General features: G+C 44.8%; 1 protein-coding gene across 2 annotated transcripts; it reads left to right on the top strand.

The window, feature by feature from the left end:
• Nucleotides 1-561: 561 nt before the first annotated feature.
• Nucleotides 562-14,120, top strand: SARC_01017 (the record flags this gene model as incomplete). Of its 2 annotated transcripts, XM_014305298.1 has the most annotated exons (29): nt 562-647; nt 911-1,444; nt 1,556-1,842; nt 2,060-2,169; nt 2,647-2,740; nt 3,723-3,847; nt 4,709-4,843; nt 5,069-5,221; nt 5,310-5,450; nt 5,602-5,649; nt 5,775-5,830; nt 6,065-6,215; nt 6,496-6,576; nt 7,007-7,156; nt 7,327-7,546; nt 8,216-8,300; nt 8,732-8,838; nt 8,969-9,063; nt 9,330-9,397; nt 9,677-9,808; nt 10,044-10,062; nt 10,939-11,097; nt 11,470-11,604; nt 12,013-12,075; nt 12,335-12,580; nt 12,771-12,880; nt 13,264-13,383; nt 13,565-13,770; nt 13,877-14,120. In XM_014305298.1, coding segments are annotated over 29 exons (3,939 nt in total), but the record flags the coding sequence as incomplete, so codon positions are not given. The 2 variants fall into 2 exon arrangements, with proteins under 2 accessions (XP_014160773.1, XP_014160774.1); XM_014305299.1 differs by having other exon boundaries at nt 911-1,842.
• Nucleotides 14,121-19,490: the final 5,370 nt, after the last annotated feature.

Genomic DNA, 19,490 nt, shown 5'->3' with positions numbered 1-19,490 from the left:
TGTGTGTGTGTGTGTGTGTGTGTGTGTGTGTGTGTGTGTGTATGTATGTATGTATATGTGTACACGGAATTGCTTCTCATCGTTCCTGGTCTCTCAATGCTTTGTATGTACACACTTTGTATCCTGAGTGTGTATGGGCTCGAGTAGATGGGATGTGCACAGCCTACGGTGGTGACCCGAGTAAGCAACAAGTGGCATTTGTAGCACACACAAAAAGAAGATAGAAACTGGTGTCTTGTGGGCTCCAGAAAGGCCGTCCTACACTTTAATTGCTATGCAAGTGTGCCATGAGCTGGATCTAATAGAACTCCGCTAGATTATCTAGGCTTTCGTTATATAAGATTAGGCCTATACGATCATAGATTCTTCAGCCACATGCGTCAGATACCACTTCACTATATATTTAATTTTAACCTGGAGAAAGTGGACCTGTGCTCAAAAGAACTGGGTATTATATTTTATCTCCATCTGTATCAAACCCTCATCTCTCCCCCCAAAAAAAATCATATTACTTTTTACTAATAGTGCTGAATTCTTAATTTTCCTTTCCGCGATCAACAGGCTATCCCCCCAAGCGCACCATTTAACCCCATCGATCTGACTGCCGACTCGGACGACGATGAAAGGCGTGAGGAAGCTTGTGCACTGTAAGTTGCAATTGCTACATGCCACTTACATATACAGTCCGCTCCCCTCGAATATCTGGCTGTGAACGAAGCTTTTCGGGAATCAACCACGGCCGGGTTATTCGTTTCTAGGTACAGAGCTAATATTACATACGCAGACTACGATACATTTCCTAGTAAGCTGTAACCCAAGTTGATACACATGCGACTTACGTAGTGCTCAATGGACGTACCCACGATGTCTTCCGATTATTGACATCTGCGCATGTAATATCTACATACAGCTCGACCGCCCCTCTGGCTACAAAACGCCCGTCTAGGTCGCTGGGCCTTGCTAAGCCAAGCAAATTCAAACGGCGGAGAAACGGCTCCATCACCTCCTACTTCAATGTGGTGTGTCCGAAACCCCCTGAAACACCCATCAAGGAACTCAAGCATGCTGGTAGCACGATGAACTCTGAGAAGGCTCCCCCGGTTGTGGATGTACGTGCTTCTGGGAGCGGTGCAATTGTGCTGCCAGCTGCGGTCCAGTTGGATCTGCATAGGAGTCAGCCGTCGGAGACGGAACTGAAGGGTAAACAACCCAAACTTTACGATGCTCACAAGGGTGCAGATGTCGATAAGCACTCAGTTCGGGACTCTGATACTGAGCAGACAGCTAGTATATGCCCAAGCAGCATGCCCTCCAAGCCTGAGACCAGTGTGAGGTGGGAGATGGCTACGAATAAGAAGACAAATTTGAGCGACTCCATGCCTGTTCCGCAGACAGCTAGTACAGGTCATAGCAGCATACCACCCAAGCCTGAGACCAGTGTGAGGTGTGAGATGGCTACGAATAAGAAGACAAGTTTGAGTGACTTCATGCCCGTTCTGCACGCAGCCAGCATAGGTCAGAGCAGCATACCACCCAAGTCTGAGACCAGTGTGAGGTGTGAGATGGCTACGAATAAGAAGACAAGTTTGAGTGACTTCATGCCCGTTCTGCACGCAGCCAGCATAGGTCAAAGCAGCATACCAGCCAAGGCCAAAGCCAAGCGCAGTGTGAGGCGTGAGAAGGCACCACAGCAGAAGACCTCATTGAATGACTGCATGCATGTTGCGCAAAAAGTTGTTTTGGGCCAAAATAGCTTGCCATCTAAGCTCAAGGCCAGTGTGAAGTGTACACAGACAACGAATGCGAAGACCGCTAGGGGCGCCTTCAAGCCCGTACGGTCCGGTATGATTCACCTGTAAATGGAACTTTTGATCTGAGACATGCCAATGTTCGACATTTGATACTATTTACGTATATACAACATATGCATACTACAAGACAGTCAAACATAGAACACACTCTTGATGTACTTCGTTGGAATATCCAGTGTATTCTCGAAGACATGACTTGCAATCACAGGTATAGCTTGAACATGCACATTGCTTTGTTTTGTCTACAGCACACAACCATGCGGCGCAGCGTGACAGTGACCAGCGGCAGTTCAGCTTCGGCGGAAGCGCTTGGGGTCAACAGTGTCGCTCTAACGGTCCCCCACCAAGTCTGGCTCAGGTATACAGGACGTACATGGAAGTATGGGGCATGATGATATGTGTGCCATTTCACGATATACAAACAATATGTACCTCAAATCATACGCTTTGAGCTTTATATATATGTTTTTTATACACGCAGCTACATGCGTGGGGGTACTTTTAACTTTTACTTGCTTTCGATCGTATATTTTTCCGCACATACGCGCGTGGCATGCGTACACCCGCGGGTGGTGTGTCTTCTTGCGTGTCAAAAGTTTATATGCTGTTTGTATTGATCTCATACGTGTAAACTGTATACAAATTGTTTGTACTGATTTATATGTGCGAGTTCTGCGCAGGCGCTTGGGTCAAAAGATTGTCGATGTTTCAGGAAGGCGTGCACGCGTCGCGATATCAGCCGGATCACATTCGACCTTATACATACAGCAAACTAGCAAACAAATAAAACCCAGCATTCCAACCCCTAAACCCCTAAACCCCTGTAACCCAGCAGACCATGCGAGAGAACATCAAGCTCCCCACACTCAACACACAACAGATGGCAGCTGTCCAAACGCCGTTCGATAAGGCTACACTCATAGTGGCAGGTACGTACAACTACCTGTACACCCACACCTGCTTTGTTCGTCTATCTGCCATGTCGTATCCACTCGGCTCATGATCTATGTGTACACCAAACACACGCGTGGAGCGCAAGCGTGTGTGCGTCATGTGGGTGTATATGACGCGTGTGTGCATGCAAATGGTGTCAACGTACATGCTCTGAGAAGGAGTGCGGAACACAGTGGAGACGCTTGTACGCACCGGTAGGTGCGACAGATTGCGTCTGAATGACTATTATATATTTTGAGACAAGTGATGTGTGCTTATTGTGTGGATGTAAATAAGTGTCGTGTCCTTATTAGGTTTCCGTAAATAAGTGTTGTGTGCTTATTATGTATATGTGAATATGGAGTTGTGGCTGTGCTTGATTTCGGCACATTGGCATGGTTGGCAACTGATGTTGCATACCATCTCAGGCGGATGTAGCTGTTATCATTCCCGCATGTGCAATGTAGTACTGCTACCAGTTCTAACTACATTGAAAGCATGCTGGTATACACACTGTGATGATAGAATCCATACACATAATTACACAGTGGCATTTGGATAAACGCCGATATATATATATGTGTGTGTGTGTGTGTATGTATGTATGTGTGTATATGTATATATATATATATATATCCTCACCGACAACGTCACATTGGAGAGGTCTTTCAGTGGTGTGTGTTTGATAGACAGCTGGATGTTGTATGAGCGTTTCCTTATGTGCCCCCCAACTGTGCGATGTCGATTCTCTGCACAATAGCCGTGTTGGTGCTGTCATGCGCACATCAAACGTATTGATGCTAAGAAGTAAATCCGATTATATGGATGCTCATGTGTTATTTATATACATGCTACTATGTTAACTGGACATGCTGGTATATCAACCCTACTCTGTGCATGCTACTATGGTAACTGTACATGCTCCAATGTTAATCGAACTCTGTGCATGCTACTATGTGCGCACGGACAACTATACAGGAGCCGGGACAGGAAAGACACGGGTGATTACCACTCGCATCCTGGCCATGATCAAGTCAGGAATAGCCCCATCATCCATTCTGGCTGTGTCATTCACCAACAAGGCAGTGTACGAGATGCGTGAGGTGTGTTGGTTGAACGTTTAACTGGTGTGAGGGTACCCCGTGTGACTGTTGTGGAGTGTTTAATTATAGTCACGGACCGTCCTAGCTCTTTTATTTGCCAGCACAGCCGTGCGTGTGCAATATAATCATGCAAGATATACATGTGCATATACGCAGATAAATATTCATCCGACATGTGCATATAAGCAGTTACACGCATATACTTAGAAGTAGATACATATACATCACACTTGCACATACACACAGATACGTATACATCTCACATGTACTTATACGCAGCTAATTATGCATCACACATATACATATAGGCAGATACACAGGCACCACATATGTGCATATAAGCAGATATACATCCATCACACATGTGTATATGAGCAGCTACACGCAGGTACATAGACACCATACATGTACGTATACGAAGATACATATACATCATACATGTACATATACGAAGATAAATATAATTACACGTGTACATATACGCAGATATACATACATCACACATGTGTATATGAGCAGCGACGCACAGGTACATATACATCATACATGTAAATATACGAGATACATATACATCACACATGTACATATACGCAGATATGAATACATCCGTTATGTGCATATAAGCAGTTACACGCATGTACTTAGAAGCAAATGCATATATATTATACATGTACATATACGCAGATACATATACATCGCACATGTGCATATATGCAGATACATATATATCACACACGTGTATATACGCAGATACAAATACATCCGACATGTGCATATATAAGCAGTTACACACATGTGCTAAGAAGCATATACGTATACCTCGCCCATGTACTTACAAAATATAAATCCGCTTCCCTTCAGAGGCTGGCGGCTGCAATACCTGCGCCGTATGCAGGCGCTGTCAACATCTGCACACTGCACGGGTTGTGCTATAGCATGGTCATGTGCCACTACAGTGCCCTGCACTACCAGAAGAAGCCCGGCCTACTCCTGGATGTAAGTTGCTTTATGTCTTTCATATAGGTTGCTAAAACCCTGAATCCCTAAACCCCTGCCCGTTGGGTGGTAGGGAAATTTGCCTTGTATGGACTCCTGCTAGCATTCATATTTTCTCCGCATGCTATTTGTCGGCGCGAATCCATTGACCCGATGTCTGTATAGGCCCTCACCCACCCCTCCCCCAAACACTCTCTCGTCACGTGTGGCTTTATCTTTCTGTAGTATCAGAAGCGGAAGCTTGTCACGAGTGTGCTGATTCAGATCGAGGACAGCCACCAGAAGAAGGCGCTGACATCGCTGTTGAAACTACAGACGCATAAGGACCACTCCTGGGCTCAGCTGTTGGAATTGGCCGAGACCTTCCTCGACAAAAAGGTGTGTCATGCGCATGTAGCCCGTTATCTCCGGTGGAATAGCTTAAGCATGGTCTAACCTTTGCCACTCCCTTATAACCCCTACACAGCTCAATGCGCTCGTGCAGGAGTTTTGTAACCTCAAGCCGTCTAAGAACGTAGAGGACATCAGCATTGAGGCCAACTACCTACTCCATCACTATGTCCTGGAGTGCTGCAAGAATAAGCTAATGCCTTTCAGAGACAGAAAGGTATTTGAAGGCACAGCCCTACTGTCCGTTTTATATCGCAGGAATACACCCCTTTTCGTCTGGCGCTTTGCCATTGTGTGCGTTTGTACTTCCATTGCGGGTGGGCAGAGGCGTGTGTGGCTTACATTGAACTCCCCATTTTGTCCCACAGAAATTTGCGGTGCCAAGCGCAGAAACCGTGAAGAAGGCTACCAAACTGGTAAGTCTCTGTACACCCCCGTTAACCCCTTTGGCTCTGTTGCATTGACTGTTGCCGTTTGTCTCTAGTTGTGTAGCAAATTAAACTCTTCTATGCACCCCTCTCCTCCCCTTTTATTTGCGCAGTGGAATTTTGCAAAGCAGAACGACTATACGGCAGCGGACTACCTCGACGACAATAGGTGACTGTGACTGTTTCTGTGTCTGTGGTTGTGCCTGTGTCTGTGTCTGTGCCTGTGCCTGTACCTGTGTCTGTGCCTATATACATATACAAATACATATATATATGTGTGTGTGTGTGTGTGTGTGTATATATGTATATATATATATATATAATTCCCCGCTCCACGCCTGTGTATTTGGTGAGCCTTCTAACCTTTTACTACGCATATATTCCGGAAATGTACCTTGTTTAGGCTCATGCTGGCCCGTACCACTGCCGAGTGTCTTGAGAACAATCTCGTGGACTTCTTCGATCTGCTGTTGTGTGCTCGGAAACTGCTGACGGATGAAGTCGATGTCAAACGGAAATATCTGGACAATTTTACCCACATCCTTGTGGATGAGGTTTGTTTCGGTGCAATTGCCATCAACCCAACTTTATATGTGTATGAAACTAGTATGCATGTCATTCGCGGGCGCACGCAGTCCGCACCGGCTGATGATCCATGGGAAGCGGTGTCGCATGTGTACCGTATGTGTGCGTATGTGTACAGAACATCTCCGAGTTGAGAACGAGACTTTGGAGAAAGCTGGGCCTGTGTATGCTGGTTGTATCACTTTCTTGAAACTCGTACGTTCCGTTATTGCATTATTAATGTGTTCAACCTCCGTCACCCTCTTACAGTTCCAAGATCTCAACTCAATCCAATACGACATATTGAAGATGTTGTCCACGAATGTGACCGCTGTCGGAGACGATGACCAGGTTTGTCGTACGGCTGAACTGTGTGTCTTCACATACCGTTGCAGCCATAACTTCGTGCGTCCTTGTGTGTATCTGGCTCGCATTCCCAACACAACAGATATATATTATATGGGTAGAACTCAGTATCATCTGTGGCATCCGCACCCTGTATATTCTTAGTACCTGTAATCGTGGAAGCTGCACAGTACTTGTTGACCTCTGTGTGCGCTTTGATCATTCTTCGTCTGTTATATCGTCTGGCTGAGCTACATCTACACGCCCTTACTTCGCACAGCTGTGGCATCGATGCATTGTATGGTGCGATACACTCCAATTGGACTGCCGTGCCACTTTCAAGACCATCTTGTCTCATTCATACACCTACTATCACACCCGTATACCCCTATGCTGTATTATGTGTACTCACTGATCCCTTTCTTTTCTCTGGCAGTCTATCTTTGGCTTCACCGGCGCGGATTCGGACCTGATTTTCGAAGACTTCCGTCTAACGAGTGGCCTCGCGGCGCTCAGCGACAACTACCGTTGTTCAGGCAACATTCTAAGGTTTGCCACACAGTGTCCGAAGGGTATCAACGGCCGAGTATGTTTGCAGCCATGTGCCTGTCCTGTGTGGTTGTCGGATGATATATAGCGCTTGTTGTTGTTCTGAGAGCAATACCTTTCGAGCTCTTGTTTGGCGCGCTTTGTTTATCTGTATTGTACCTAAGCATATCTATATTATATATATATATATACATATGCCCCCACCAGGTTGAGAAGACTCTACGCACAACTAAGGCGGATGGAGCGCCCGTGCGTGTAGTCAACGTGCCTTCGTCCATCTCCCAGGCCGAATACATCGCCAACGAAGTGGAGGAGTATCACAAGACACACCCACACGTGTCACTGAGCGAGATTGCTGTACTGACGCGCATATGGAAGGGTCGACTGAATCCCCACGTGCGACTTGTAGAAGCGGTGGGTGTGGCTGGTCTTGCACTATATGTACATGTACACTGTATATATTAGTAACTCTGTGCTGGTTCACATACTTGCCGTAGGCCTGATTGAATTCATATATATATGTGTGTGTGTGTGTTTGTGTGTGTGTGTGTGTGTGTGTGCGTGTATGTATATATATATATATGCGCAGTACGATCGCACGGGACAACTGTGGGTGTAGCTCTCACTCCACCACCTGCTACAGTTTCGTTCTATGTTCCGTCTTATCGCTTGATACACATCCCTCTGACTTATCTGTCACTAAATACAAATTTTTCCGACTCCTCGTCACTTTAAAATACAAGTTTGTCTGATTTCTGTGTCAGTTTCGAATACAAATTTATCTGATTTCTCTGTCACTTCTTACAACTTTATCCGATTCCGCTTACACAGGAATTAAGACGGAGAGACATACCCGTTAAGATTGTTGGTGGCAAATCCGTATTCGACAATGCCGGCAAGTCACTTGCTCGAACATTATTGACACAACTTGTTCAATGCGTTTATTGACTCTTATGTATTCGCTGCTGTTGTTTCCTCTATGTACCCTCTATGTACTTCTTGTTGTGTGGCGTTCATTCTATTCCCTGTGGTGTACAAGTTTTCTTCAATACCAATACATCGCCTAATCGTAACGCTTATACACAACGTGATACAGATGTCAAACTGATGGCGCTTCATCTACGCTTTGTTCTGGATAGTTCCGATGACTTTGCCTGTTTGGAAGCCCTAGCCGCTTGTCAGTATGTCCTGTCACTGTACTAGTGCATATACGTATACGTGTATACCTCGTATACGTGTATACCTCGTATACGTGTATACCTCGTATACGTATACAATTATATCTTCTATGCTTTCATATTCGTATACAAGTATTACTTTGATGTCTTCGTATACATGTACAAGTACTCCTTCTTCTTCTTTTTAAACGTATACAAGTATTTTTGTGACGTCTACACATACCTATACAAGTATTTATTTTATGTCTCCATATACGTTTGTACGCTCAAGCGTGTACGGTGTAAGTATAAGTATGTATATATCTGATTCATATCTAACGCACGAAATTGGGGTATGTACGTTGCTTTTCATATACTTCTGTGCGGTATAGTAACCGCAGCTTTCGGTTACTCTACCTTCCCTGGCTCACACTTCTTCGCGCCACCAACAACAGTGGCATAGGGGAGAGGGCCATTGAGAAGGTCAAGAACATCCACCAGGCGCTCAAGGCCTCGTGTGTATTCGACACCCTCAATCATATAATGCTCACCGGCCGAGTAGGTAAGCGTATATGCCACCCACAAGCCAATAGGTGTAGGCGATATTAATGTGTCTAGGTATGTATTCAGGTGTACGCGTGCGTGATATCATCAGATACTGAAACTGTAATCGCCCTTACTTATGTTTTCAGAGCGCAAAACTCTAAACATCATTGAACAGTTCCTGGCGACCTACGAAATGTGGTGCACAAGTAGCATTCATCTGGACTTGTGCTCCCTTCTAAAGGTATGTTTTGCATGAGTCTTTCACGTGCATATATGTATGTATATATATATGTGTGTGTGTGTTTGTGTATATATATATATTTATATATTTATACATCTCTCTCTCTCTCTCTCTCTCTGAATATATATATATATGGATATATATCTATATATATCTATATATATATATATATATAACAGCGTATGAATACCGCATGTACGCGTACATATGTGGCGTTAGCGTATCGCTGATTTGTTGATCTTCCTGTTGATTGATGTTTCACGCAGCTTGTCTACGACACCTCTAATTTGAAGCAGTTGAAGAAACGGAAACATGAGCGCAAACAAGCTGAAAGGTGAGTTCAATCATTTGGGGCTCTAATACGTTTAGTGCTGTGATCTCTATTGTGCCATTTGACACTGATGCGATTGCGCTCAATTGTATATATTGTGGGTGCTTCTGTACTATTATATACTATTCATATAGGTGATGGTAGTAAGTTCGAAGTTGCGGTTTTAGAGTTTATGGTTTTTAGGTTCGGTGGAGCAGATGCCACATGCAGAAAATACATACAGTCACTGTTTCCTATAACAATACAATACCAATCATTCTACACCCACGCTGAAACCTGCAGAGACCTCGACAACACACCCAACACCTCCACGCACAAGACAAAGCAGACACCCCGCCTGGAATCTAGCTATGACAGCACCTCTGATGAAGATTCGGACGAGGACGTGGAAGGTGCGGCTACCGACACTTACAGGTATATATTATCGTTATATTATATGAGCCTGATTGTTGTTGTTTGTGTGGTGCATAAGCGTCTGTCATATATCGAGTACGCTTTGCATTAATTCGATGTGAGAAACATTCAAGCCCACTTAATCAGACCCATAATATAACAATAATTGCACCCACATTTTACATTCTCTTGCATATCTCCGGGATCCCTAAACCTCGACTGTGAACACTTTCTTGCCATCGACTTCGGCCGAAAGCAACCCACAATTTATCCGGGTAAGGCCTAAACCCCTGTACCCCTAAAACTCTAAAACCCTGAAATCGGTGCCCCATTATGTTGTACATGGGCGCTGGTATGTATGGCGCATGTGGTGTTAGCTATATTAATTCCCAGTTTGTTACTGTCGATTCATATGAGTGGATACTACGGTGGTATTGACCTACTGTGTATGTTTGTTGCGATCGATCCATACGAGCGGATACTACGGTGGTATTGACCTTCTGTGTATGTTTGTTACTGTGGATGCGTATGAGCGGATACTACGGTGGTATTGATCTACTGTGTATGTTTGTTGTTATCGATTCATATGAGCGGATACTACGGTGGTATTGATCTACTGTGTATGTTTGTTGCTATCGATTCATATGAGCGGATACTACGGTGGTATTGATCTACTGTGCATGTGTGTTACTGTGGATGCGTATGAGCGGATACTACGGTGGTATTGATCTACTGTGTATGTTTGTTGCTATCGATTCATATGAGCGGATACTACGGTGGTATTGATCTACTGTGCATGTTTATGAGCGAATACTATGGTGGTAATGAACCACTGTGCATGTTTGTTGCTGTGGATGCGTATGAACGGATGCTACGGCGGTATTGATCTACTGTGCATGTTTGTTGCTGTGGATGCGTATGAGCGGATACTATAGTGGTATTGATCTACTGTGCATGTTTGTTGCTATCGATTCATATGAGCGGTTACTACGGTGGTATTGATCTACTGTGCATGTTTGTTGCTGTGGATGTGTATGAGCGGATAATATGGTGGTATTGTTCTACTGTGCATGTTTGTTGCTGTGGATGCGTATGAGCGGATACTATGGTGGTATTGACCTACTGTGTATTGTATTCGATCTGCAAAACAGAACCTGACGGAGGAGGCACGATACTTCCTGACGAAAAGAGGAGCGATACTGAATAAAGAGGGCCGTCCTGTGCCCGTGCCAGCCGACCCCTCCTGGACAAAAGACCCACCTGATAGTCTACGGGAGATGTGTAGGAGAGTGATAGTGCAGGAGGTTAATGTATGTTTATCATTACCTGTTTGGGGAGATGTGTAAGAGAGTGACCCCTCCTGGACAAGCGACCCACCTGATAGTCTACGGGAGATTTGTAGGAGAGTGATAGTGCAGGAGGTTAATGTATGTTTATCATTACCTGTTTGTGGCAGATGTGTAAGAGAGTGTCCCCTCCTGGACATGGACAAATGACCCACCTGATAGTCTACGAGAGATGTGTAGAAGAGTGATAGTGAAAGAGGCCAACGTAAGTTTAGCACTATAGTTTATTTGAAGTTCCTTGTTGTGTGTTGCATTTAACCCCAACCAGCATAGCGTCATCTCCGTAGGTGATATAGTAGCGATATCTGCTAACGCCCTGTACCCTCTTGACTATAGGCGCGCCCGGAGTTTGCCAAGCAGTGTATTGCGACACTCGACCAAGTGATTTTGGGTGAGATCTACGAACGGCACCACGTGGGACCGGTGATCTTGAGCGAGTTTCTGAGCTCTGTTGGACTAGGGGATACTGGGGTATGGCTTTTAATGTGCGTATCGCATATCTTTTCGATATACATCGTCGTGGTGTGGGTGGGGTTGTGAGAGCCCCGGTATTGCATTGCGTGGTGTATCCGTCCGCGAACCATAGCAACCACGTGTGTACTGGTTTTGCCTAGGTATATGGAGGATGCTATGTTGAACAACTGACACCCGGCTTTGGGTGGGGGATTACCGATGTATGAGGCTCGTCTTGTATGGGTGAAATGCCCACATATGTGTCGCTTTGTGCATAGATGCAGTATGTGTGTGACTGTGTGAGCTCTGGTAGTGTCACCGTAAACTATTGAGTTAAGATTATTCGGGGGGTGATTGGCCTGGTGCTCAGTTCGTTATAGCTACTCAACTATAAATCATGAACCCCGTTCGGATTGAACTATGCAGGAAGCCAAAGGGCAAGAGGAGGAAGCAGACAAGGGAATGGTCACCATTTCAACGATTCATAAGGTAGGTGTATATACATCCTGGGTCTTGGGCGAGTACATGCAAATGATTCACCCGAACACTGCACCTCAATAGGCCCTTTCGCGCAAACGAGACAATGTTGACCATTGGAACATATTCTTCTGAAAGCAAACACCGACGTTAGTCTACAGGTAGATGTGCTCAATAAGTCGGCACCCAGTATTCAAGGAACATGCAGTGTTTATTAAACCCATGTAATACTCTAATACATTTACAATCCATGCATACCCGCTTCTGTTAGGCCAAGGGATTGGAGTGGAATGTGGTGTTCGTAGTGTTCTGGAATGATGGTATTCTGCCCATGGCGTATGAGGATCGCGATAGGAATCTCAGGCCACCAACTGTACCGCAACAATCTCCTCTGAACACCCCAAAGTCCACTTCTAAGTCTGACCAAAAGTCTGGCCCTAAATCTAAGCATAAAATCAATACGCCAGCCGAGAATGGGGCACCTGGACATACAAGTGGGACATCTGGTAGCACAGAGGTGTGTGGTGTGTGCGAACAACTCCTTTTTGACAGTACTTTGCTGCGCGCATAGAATAGAATACATCTAGTGTTAACATTGTGCGACATGCATATCGATGTCTACTATCACGGTTGTATCCTGTAGACACGCCGCTGTCGTAGGCCGATACAAACTGTTCCACTAAAGCAATGCACCACCATACCTGCAGGAACGACACCACAGGCTACGCGCGAGTATCAAAAAGGTGCGCGATCAGGAGGCGATTGAGGCCAAGCATCTGGACGAGGAGATGAAGATGGCCCATGTGGCCTGCACTAGGTGTGCAGAGTGGTTGAACATAGAAGCGAATAAGTAGAGTTAGAGCTTTGTGTGTGAGAGCCGGGTATATAGTGCTTGCTCGGGTCAATAGTGCCGCACAGGCTTGACTTGTCTTTGCGGAAAGGTCGCATCTATTGCGGTGTGGTCTTATTGCGACCCTCGCGGGCTTTATGTTCCTGTTCCATTGTCATCACCAAATACCAAATACATACTTTCCACAAATGTGCACTCCGCTCAAATTGCACATACACATACGCCGCCTTTCACAGCCCGTTAACGGGTACCCCTCGCAAGTACCTCTGGTTTATATACTTACGCCGGCGTTTAGCAGTTCGTTGATTAACGGCTTTCTTATCTCACTTTTTTTTTCGACCACACCACAGGCCTCGCGACCATCTGCACGTGATTTCAGTCGGAGTTTTAAACGATGGTGCCCTACCTATGTTGGCCTGTCCTTTTGTGGACTATGATAAAATGCCGCCAGGATCCATTGATAGAATCACGTATGCTCTATATCTTCTCATCAACGTGTAAGCTTTTCGCTGGTCGTGGATCGCTTAGACCCATCCGTGTCTTGTGTAATGGGTTCGCCACTGATATGGTGAACAGCAAAGCATGCCAACGCGGCTCTTATAATATATGTACCCATTTCTACCACCACCCCATTCACAAACACAATCACAGGTATGAAAGCAAAAACGACTTTAGGCGGCCTCGTGAACATCGCTGGTACGAAGAGGACCCTGGTCGCTTTGAAGAAATAGGATCATACCGACACAGTCGGTTTCGCAGTGCACACTCTAGCGCTAGTCATCTCAATCTCCGCAGACAAGGAGCGCAAGCAAACCGCTCACGCGACTTAGATCAGCGATTCCCAGATTTCCAAACCGGTATTGTTGAGTGTTTAAAATTACGCGTTCCTACTCGTTTTCTAGTATGTGAATGGAATGTTTAGGTTTATAACTCAAATGTGTACACCCTTTTGTATATTTGCAGCGGCGAGAATGTATGGCTGGTGAGATCCGTAACGTTTGATTGGCACTAACGTGCTGCACGCGTTATAATTCTACCTGAGCGTTCACTCGCTCAATACAATGTTTGTGCCTCTGGCTCCCGAGAAGTGATTAAATAGTTTTTGTCGCAGTTGTTAGGCTACCTTTATTTTTGAGCACCGTATTAATAAAACTGACTACAATCGCAATTACACGTATATAATAGGTTGAAATCTCGTAGTGGACAAGGGTGCATCACGTTCCGATTTATCGCGCTATATAGACTATTAATAGGTATTACAGTTTATACCAAGTTCACAGCTAAAAGTAATGGATTTGCGCTGATACCAAAAACTAATCTTGTAAACCATTCTACTAATATGTATCAGTACTTGATTACGTCTCAGCATTATATAAGGAGAAGTAAAATTGTTGCCACTATAAGATATATGTGCAGCATTTGTATACTGTGGGCTCTACTATTTAATTATGTTCTCCTTGGCCCAAGCAAATCGCGCGCCAAACGGTACTCTGCGAACACTAAAAACCACCTTACATGCCCTAGGGCAAATCCGCTTCAGGCACGTAACGATTCTTTGTTAAAATCATTAGTTTGATATAAAATCTAGTTGTGTTCGAAGCATAATATTTATGAGAGTACCCAAAAAAAACCCCCATTTTAAGTTCGGCGCTCGAAGCACATACCGAAGTTTAGAGAATGGTGTGGTCGATATACCCAAAACAGGGTTTATTCTATTAAAATAGTTTACTTAGTTTTTTATTATAGAATCTGTAAGCTTGGTTTATGCGATCATTTGTTATGAATGGAAAAGCACATGAAAGTTTTGGTTCATTATTTAATTATTTCCAAATAGAATTATTAATAAAGAAACGACGTCTCCCCTTGTGAGAGGGGAGTATTTTTAGATACAGTTACCTTCGACTATACCCCATTTAAAATTAATAGTACGTTGCTCATTTTTTAATGATCTGAGAATAGAGTATTGATAAAGAGAGATCTTACTTCAACATATACCGGAGAGGTTAATACATTGACCGTCAAGATCAATCGAGAGAGTAGCGTCAATAGCACGCGATATGGCCGGGAAAGTAAGTCGATCAGCGACAATACTAGCAGCGATACCTGTGAATCGATGCCTGCGCTTTATACGGACAGCAGTAGCGATGCATACAGTAGTACAGGGGCCAATAATTGTAGAAGTCAAACTATACATAGAGAGCCCCACAATGCACGAGTCAGAAACATGACAACGAGAATATACAAAGAGAGACAGACGAGACAACTACTATTCATAGATGTCGAATACTAGAAATGTAACGGTCCAGAAAATCATCGGCGTCAGCGCAATATCGCAGGTGATTACGAAGACGACACACCTACAGCAGACTCTGGCCAGTCCGTATGGACGCCTGTACCGGAGAAGCACTGAGAGGTGAGGGTGTCTGACGCGGATGTAGCTCTGATATTTGTAAATACGTTCAGTGAGGTAATGGTGATTGAAGTCCCATTTCTCGCAGCGGACATCCGAATCTACATACAAATACAACTAAATGGGCGCACGTTCAGAGCATTAGTAGACACGGGAGCAAACCGAAACTGCGTCGCGACGACATCCACAGAACAATAAGGCCGTCCCATAACCCTAGCACCATCTGGTTTGTTCATCTATTTCGCTGGCAAGGCGGTACGAACTCAATGACTGGGGACGACGGAAGTCCTACCCATACGGCACAGTACAGTACAGAGATCATAAAGAACTTACCAGACGTTATAGACATCACCTTGGGCCAAGACATGATGAAAGGCCAACAGATCCTACAGAGTTAGATGCCCTCCTTGAACCGATACCACGACGTCAAGCACCTAGCACAACGGAGCCGGCTGATGTACGACAACGGTTAACATGAAAAGTAGAGGCGAACGCAGCCATTGCCGACAACGCACGCTGTGGCCTCGAGAGAGCGAGGCATCAATCCCGGTCACGAGTGAACAAGCAATGAGCATGTGTAGATCCACAAGCAACTTTGTGCCTGATAGATGGCTACCTTGTGTCGACGAACAAGTACATAAATGGTTGAAGGAGTTAGTAATTGCAAAGTGTACAACACCAACGACAGTCAACCTTCCGTTGCTTGCGGTGCCAACGTTTGATAGTGAGTGTGGGTGAGGTGAAGAAGGGGAGGGTCTGTTTGGACATGGAAGCACTAAACGCATTCATTCCGGGTGACCAATTCTCAATTCTGAAAGTCAACGAACTCATTTCTCTTCTACAAAGCCAGAACTATTATACAACGTTGGACATATCGGCCGCATATCATGGACTACCGATACATCCGGACTCGCGATATTTGTTTAGCTTCACACACGAGAGGTACAAATACTCGTTTACATCGGCATATTTTGGTCTTCACGTGTTGACGCAATAATTCAAGCGCACGATGAGTACCGTACTCGACGGGTTACCGATGCACCACTATATAGATGACAGTGATTGCCAGTGACGACTACGAAAAACACATGACAACCGTGAAGGAAGTATCAGACGTCTCACGTATCACAGCTTCAAACTCAATCCAAATAAATGCCACTTTGCGATAGCAGAAGTGATGATATTGAGTTTGAGTAAGAAGGTGTCAGCACAGAGTAACGATATCGACTTTGAGTAGGCGGCGAAGTAACTCGACTGGCCGACACAGCAACGATACTAAGACATCGCGTCGGCGTTAGGTATGGCGAACTATCTACATGAGCGCTAGCGTAAATTTGCACACGTAGTAGCACCATTACGAAAGTGTTGTAAACTCAAACCAAGTGATTTGATTGGCGGTCGATGGAACTAACGACACGCAGAAGCATTGCAGGAGACGAAAAATGTAATTTTATAATGCAGTACCGTAACACTTCCCAGTGGAAGGAGTGTCGTTGAACCTTGAGACATAAACAGGCGACTACGGCATAGGCGGCGCTCTAATTCAGTGGATCGACGGTTTACTTGATGTCCTCCAGTAAGATTCTGAGCCACGCCTAACAGAACTATGCTTCACCTATGAAGGATTTACTGGCGTTAGTGAATGGTTTAGCTCACTTCCGCGATCACCTCGATGGACAACGTTTCGCGGTCTGCACAGACCACAAGGCGCTGGTGCACATGTATACACGGGTCAAGCTCAGCCCGATGTTGCAGTGGTGGCACCATATGACTGCATCTTTTAACTTTACGATATCGGGAGCGACGAATGTGCTCCCAGATACGTTGAGTACACGAAGGCGCGGCAGAGAGTGATGTACCCGAGATATATTCCTTTGAGCAAGCCCAAAAGATCTTCGAATCGAATAATGTAGTCGTATTTGCAGTCCCATGCAATGCTCAACTACCGCATACCTTCTGGAAGTAAACACCTTGGGGTCACACGGTAGTAAAAAGGTTAGTGAGGACGACAGGAGTAGGCGTAATCCTAAATACTTTGATGACGTTTTACGCTAAAAGCCCGAGAGTAATTTGGGACATCTCTATGTATAGGTGGATCAGCCAATTGGGACTTCTTCTCAAAATATTCTATATATGGGCGGGCCACCGGCTAGCCGAGAGCCGAGGCCCGAGACTGAGAGTGCTTAACAGTGAAAGTGATATATTTATCTCTAGAAATATATCAGAGAACTAAAGTGTTCTGCATTAGGTTTTTCATGCTTTACCCTGGCCAACCCAAGTGGTTGAACACTAGTACAAACACTATCAGTATATAACTGAAGCTGAGATAAAAATAAATTTATATTCGAACGCACCACTCTTTAGACACACTTCAGCTTACTTGTATTCCCCCACCCAACACGCTAACAGTTAGATCCACCTAGTGGATTTGAGTTTGACCTACACTTCTCACAACGACTCAGGTATGAAGAGCCACGACACTTACTATACCACCGGTGCATAGATACATCGCGAGCACTATCATGGCTAACACTGAAGGACAACTAGCGTTCGCACAAGCAACACCAACCAAATAACTTCCGACGCACACAAATGACGCATGCCCAACACGAACAAGGACACCGCGGGGCAGCAGACACAGTCCAACAATTACAACACAATGGGTATGTGTGGCTTGGAGTGTGGAGCTAGCGACGGAAGTTAACCGACAAATGCGGTGTGTGCTTAGGTCAAGATACGCTACACAAAGGCTTCCATCCCATGATCAGCATTGATGCATGGTATCCATGGGATCACATTCAAATTGCCTACTTCCCTAAACCGATCATATCCCGAAGGAAGAATGAATTCATCCTCCACGTACTAGATGTGGCTACAGGCTTTTCAATCCTCCGCACCACATCAGATAAGACCAAGGAGACAACAGTACAGACGTTGATAGAGATCTTCAGTGAACACGGATATGCACGCATGATACAAACGCACATGGGATCGGAATTAACGAACAAGTCGTAGAACTACTGGTAAAGGGGGTAGGGATGCTATACAAAGTGTCACCAACATATCGCCCACAAGTGCTGGGAGCGGCGGGACGTCGTCACAAAGACATCACATGATCAATACGTATGTGCTGCGAGGATGAACTAAAAATATCAGAACCTCCACATCTCGCGTAGACACAAGAGCGCCCCATTCAGTGTGTATTTCGGTCGTCGGTAGTTCCCGTTCGCCGATTTTTCTGACTGTCGCATTACCAGAAGCCCAAACAGCCACCAACGATACGTGGGTACAACGCTTGGAACAATTACAGGACACTATCCTTCCCATGCTGCGCAAGATAACGTTGAAATAAACGAACAAACTGACAGCAACGCTCGATTGCCTCCATGCCCACGACTTGGTGCATTTCGATAAAAAAGATGTAGTGATGGTGAAGTCTGAGGGCAGAATGTTACAGTGCAATCTAGTAGACTTTAAATAAAGTGCAAATGTATGTATTTCTTTCTGACCACACCTTTGGTTTTATACCTAACGTGTTTGTGCTAGTGTTCAGCCGCTAGGGCTGGCCAGGATAAAACTCATATGGTCACTATAAAAAACCTTATGCAGAACACTTGAACACTTCGATGCTATTCCATTTCAACTTCTCTGCAACTAAATCTCACGCTGATCACATGATGCCTTTCCGCTTAGGTTGTGACTCACATATAACCGCAGTTATTTTTAAAATGTTGCGGTTGACAGACTTAATCCACTCTCGAGAATCGGTTGCGAAACTTAATCTGCTCTCGGATGTCGGTTGAGAATTAACTCAACTCTTGAGAGTAATTCAAGCAACTTGATTAGCTCTCGGGAGTGAGCTAACTTTGTTGACTTCCCTAAATCAAAGAGGACTTCTTGCTGTAAATTCTGGCCTGAGACCTGTAGTCTCTCATAGGACATCGAAGGTAATACGACCTTTGTTCGGTCCGTATGCTGTGAAGACTAAGGTCGGCCAAGGGCATAAGTTAGCAAACAAAGATGGGTCGACTCCTTCCGAATTCAAAGGTAAACCAGAACGGGTCGAACTCCTCAGGTTAGTATATATATATATATGTATATATATATATATATATATATATATATATATATATATATATATATATATATAGTATACTACTAGTACTA

This window comes from Sphaeroforma arctica, assembly GCF_001186125.1.
Source record: "Sphaeroforma arctica JP610 unplaced genomic scaffold supercont1.36, whole genome shotgun sequence".
Taxonomy (NCBI): domain Eukaryota; class Ichthyosporea; order Ichthyophonida; genus Sphaeroforma; species Sphaeroforma arctica.
The sequence above is the reverse complement of the archived record's forward strand: the minus strand, read 5'-3'. Positions and strand labels throughout refer to the sequence as shown.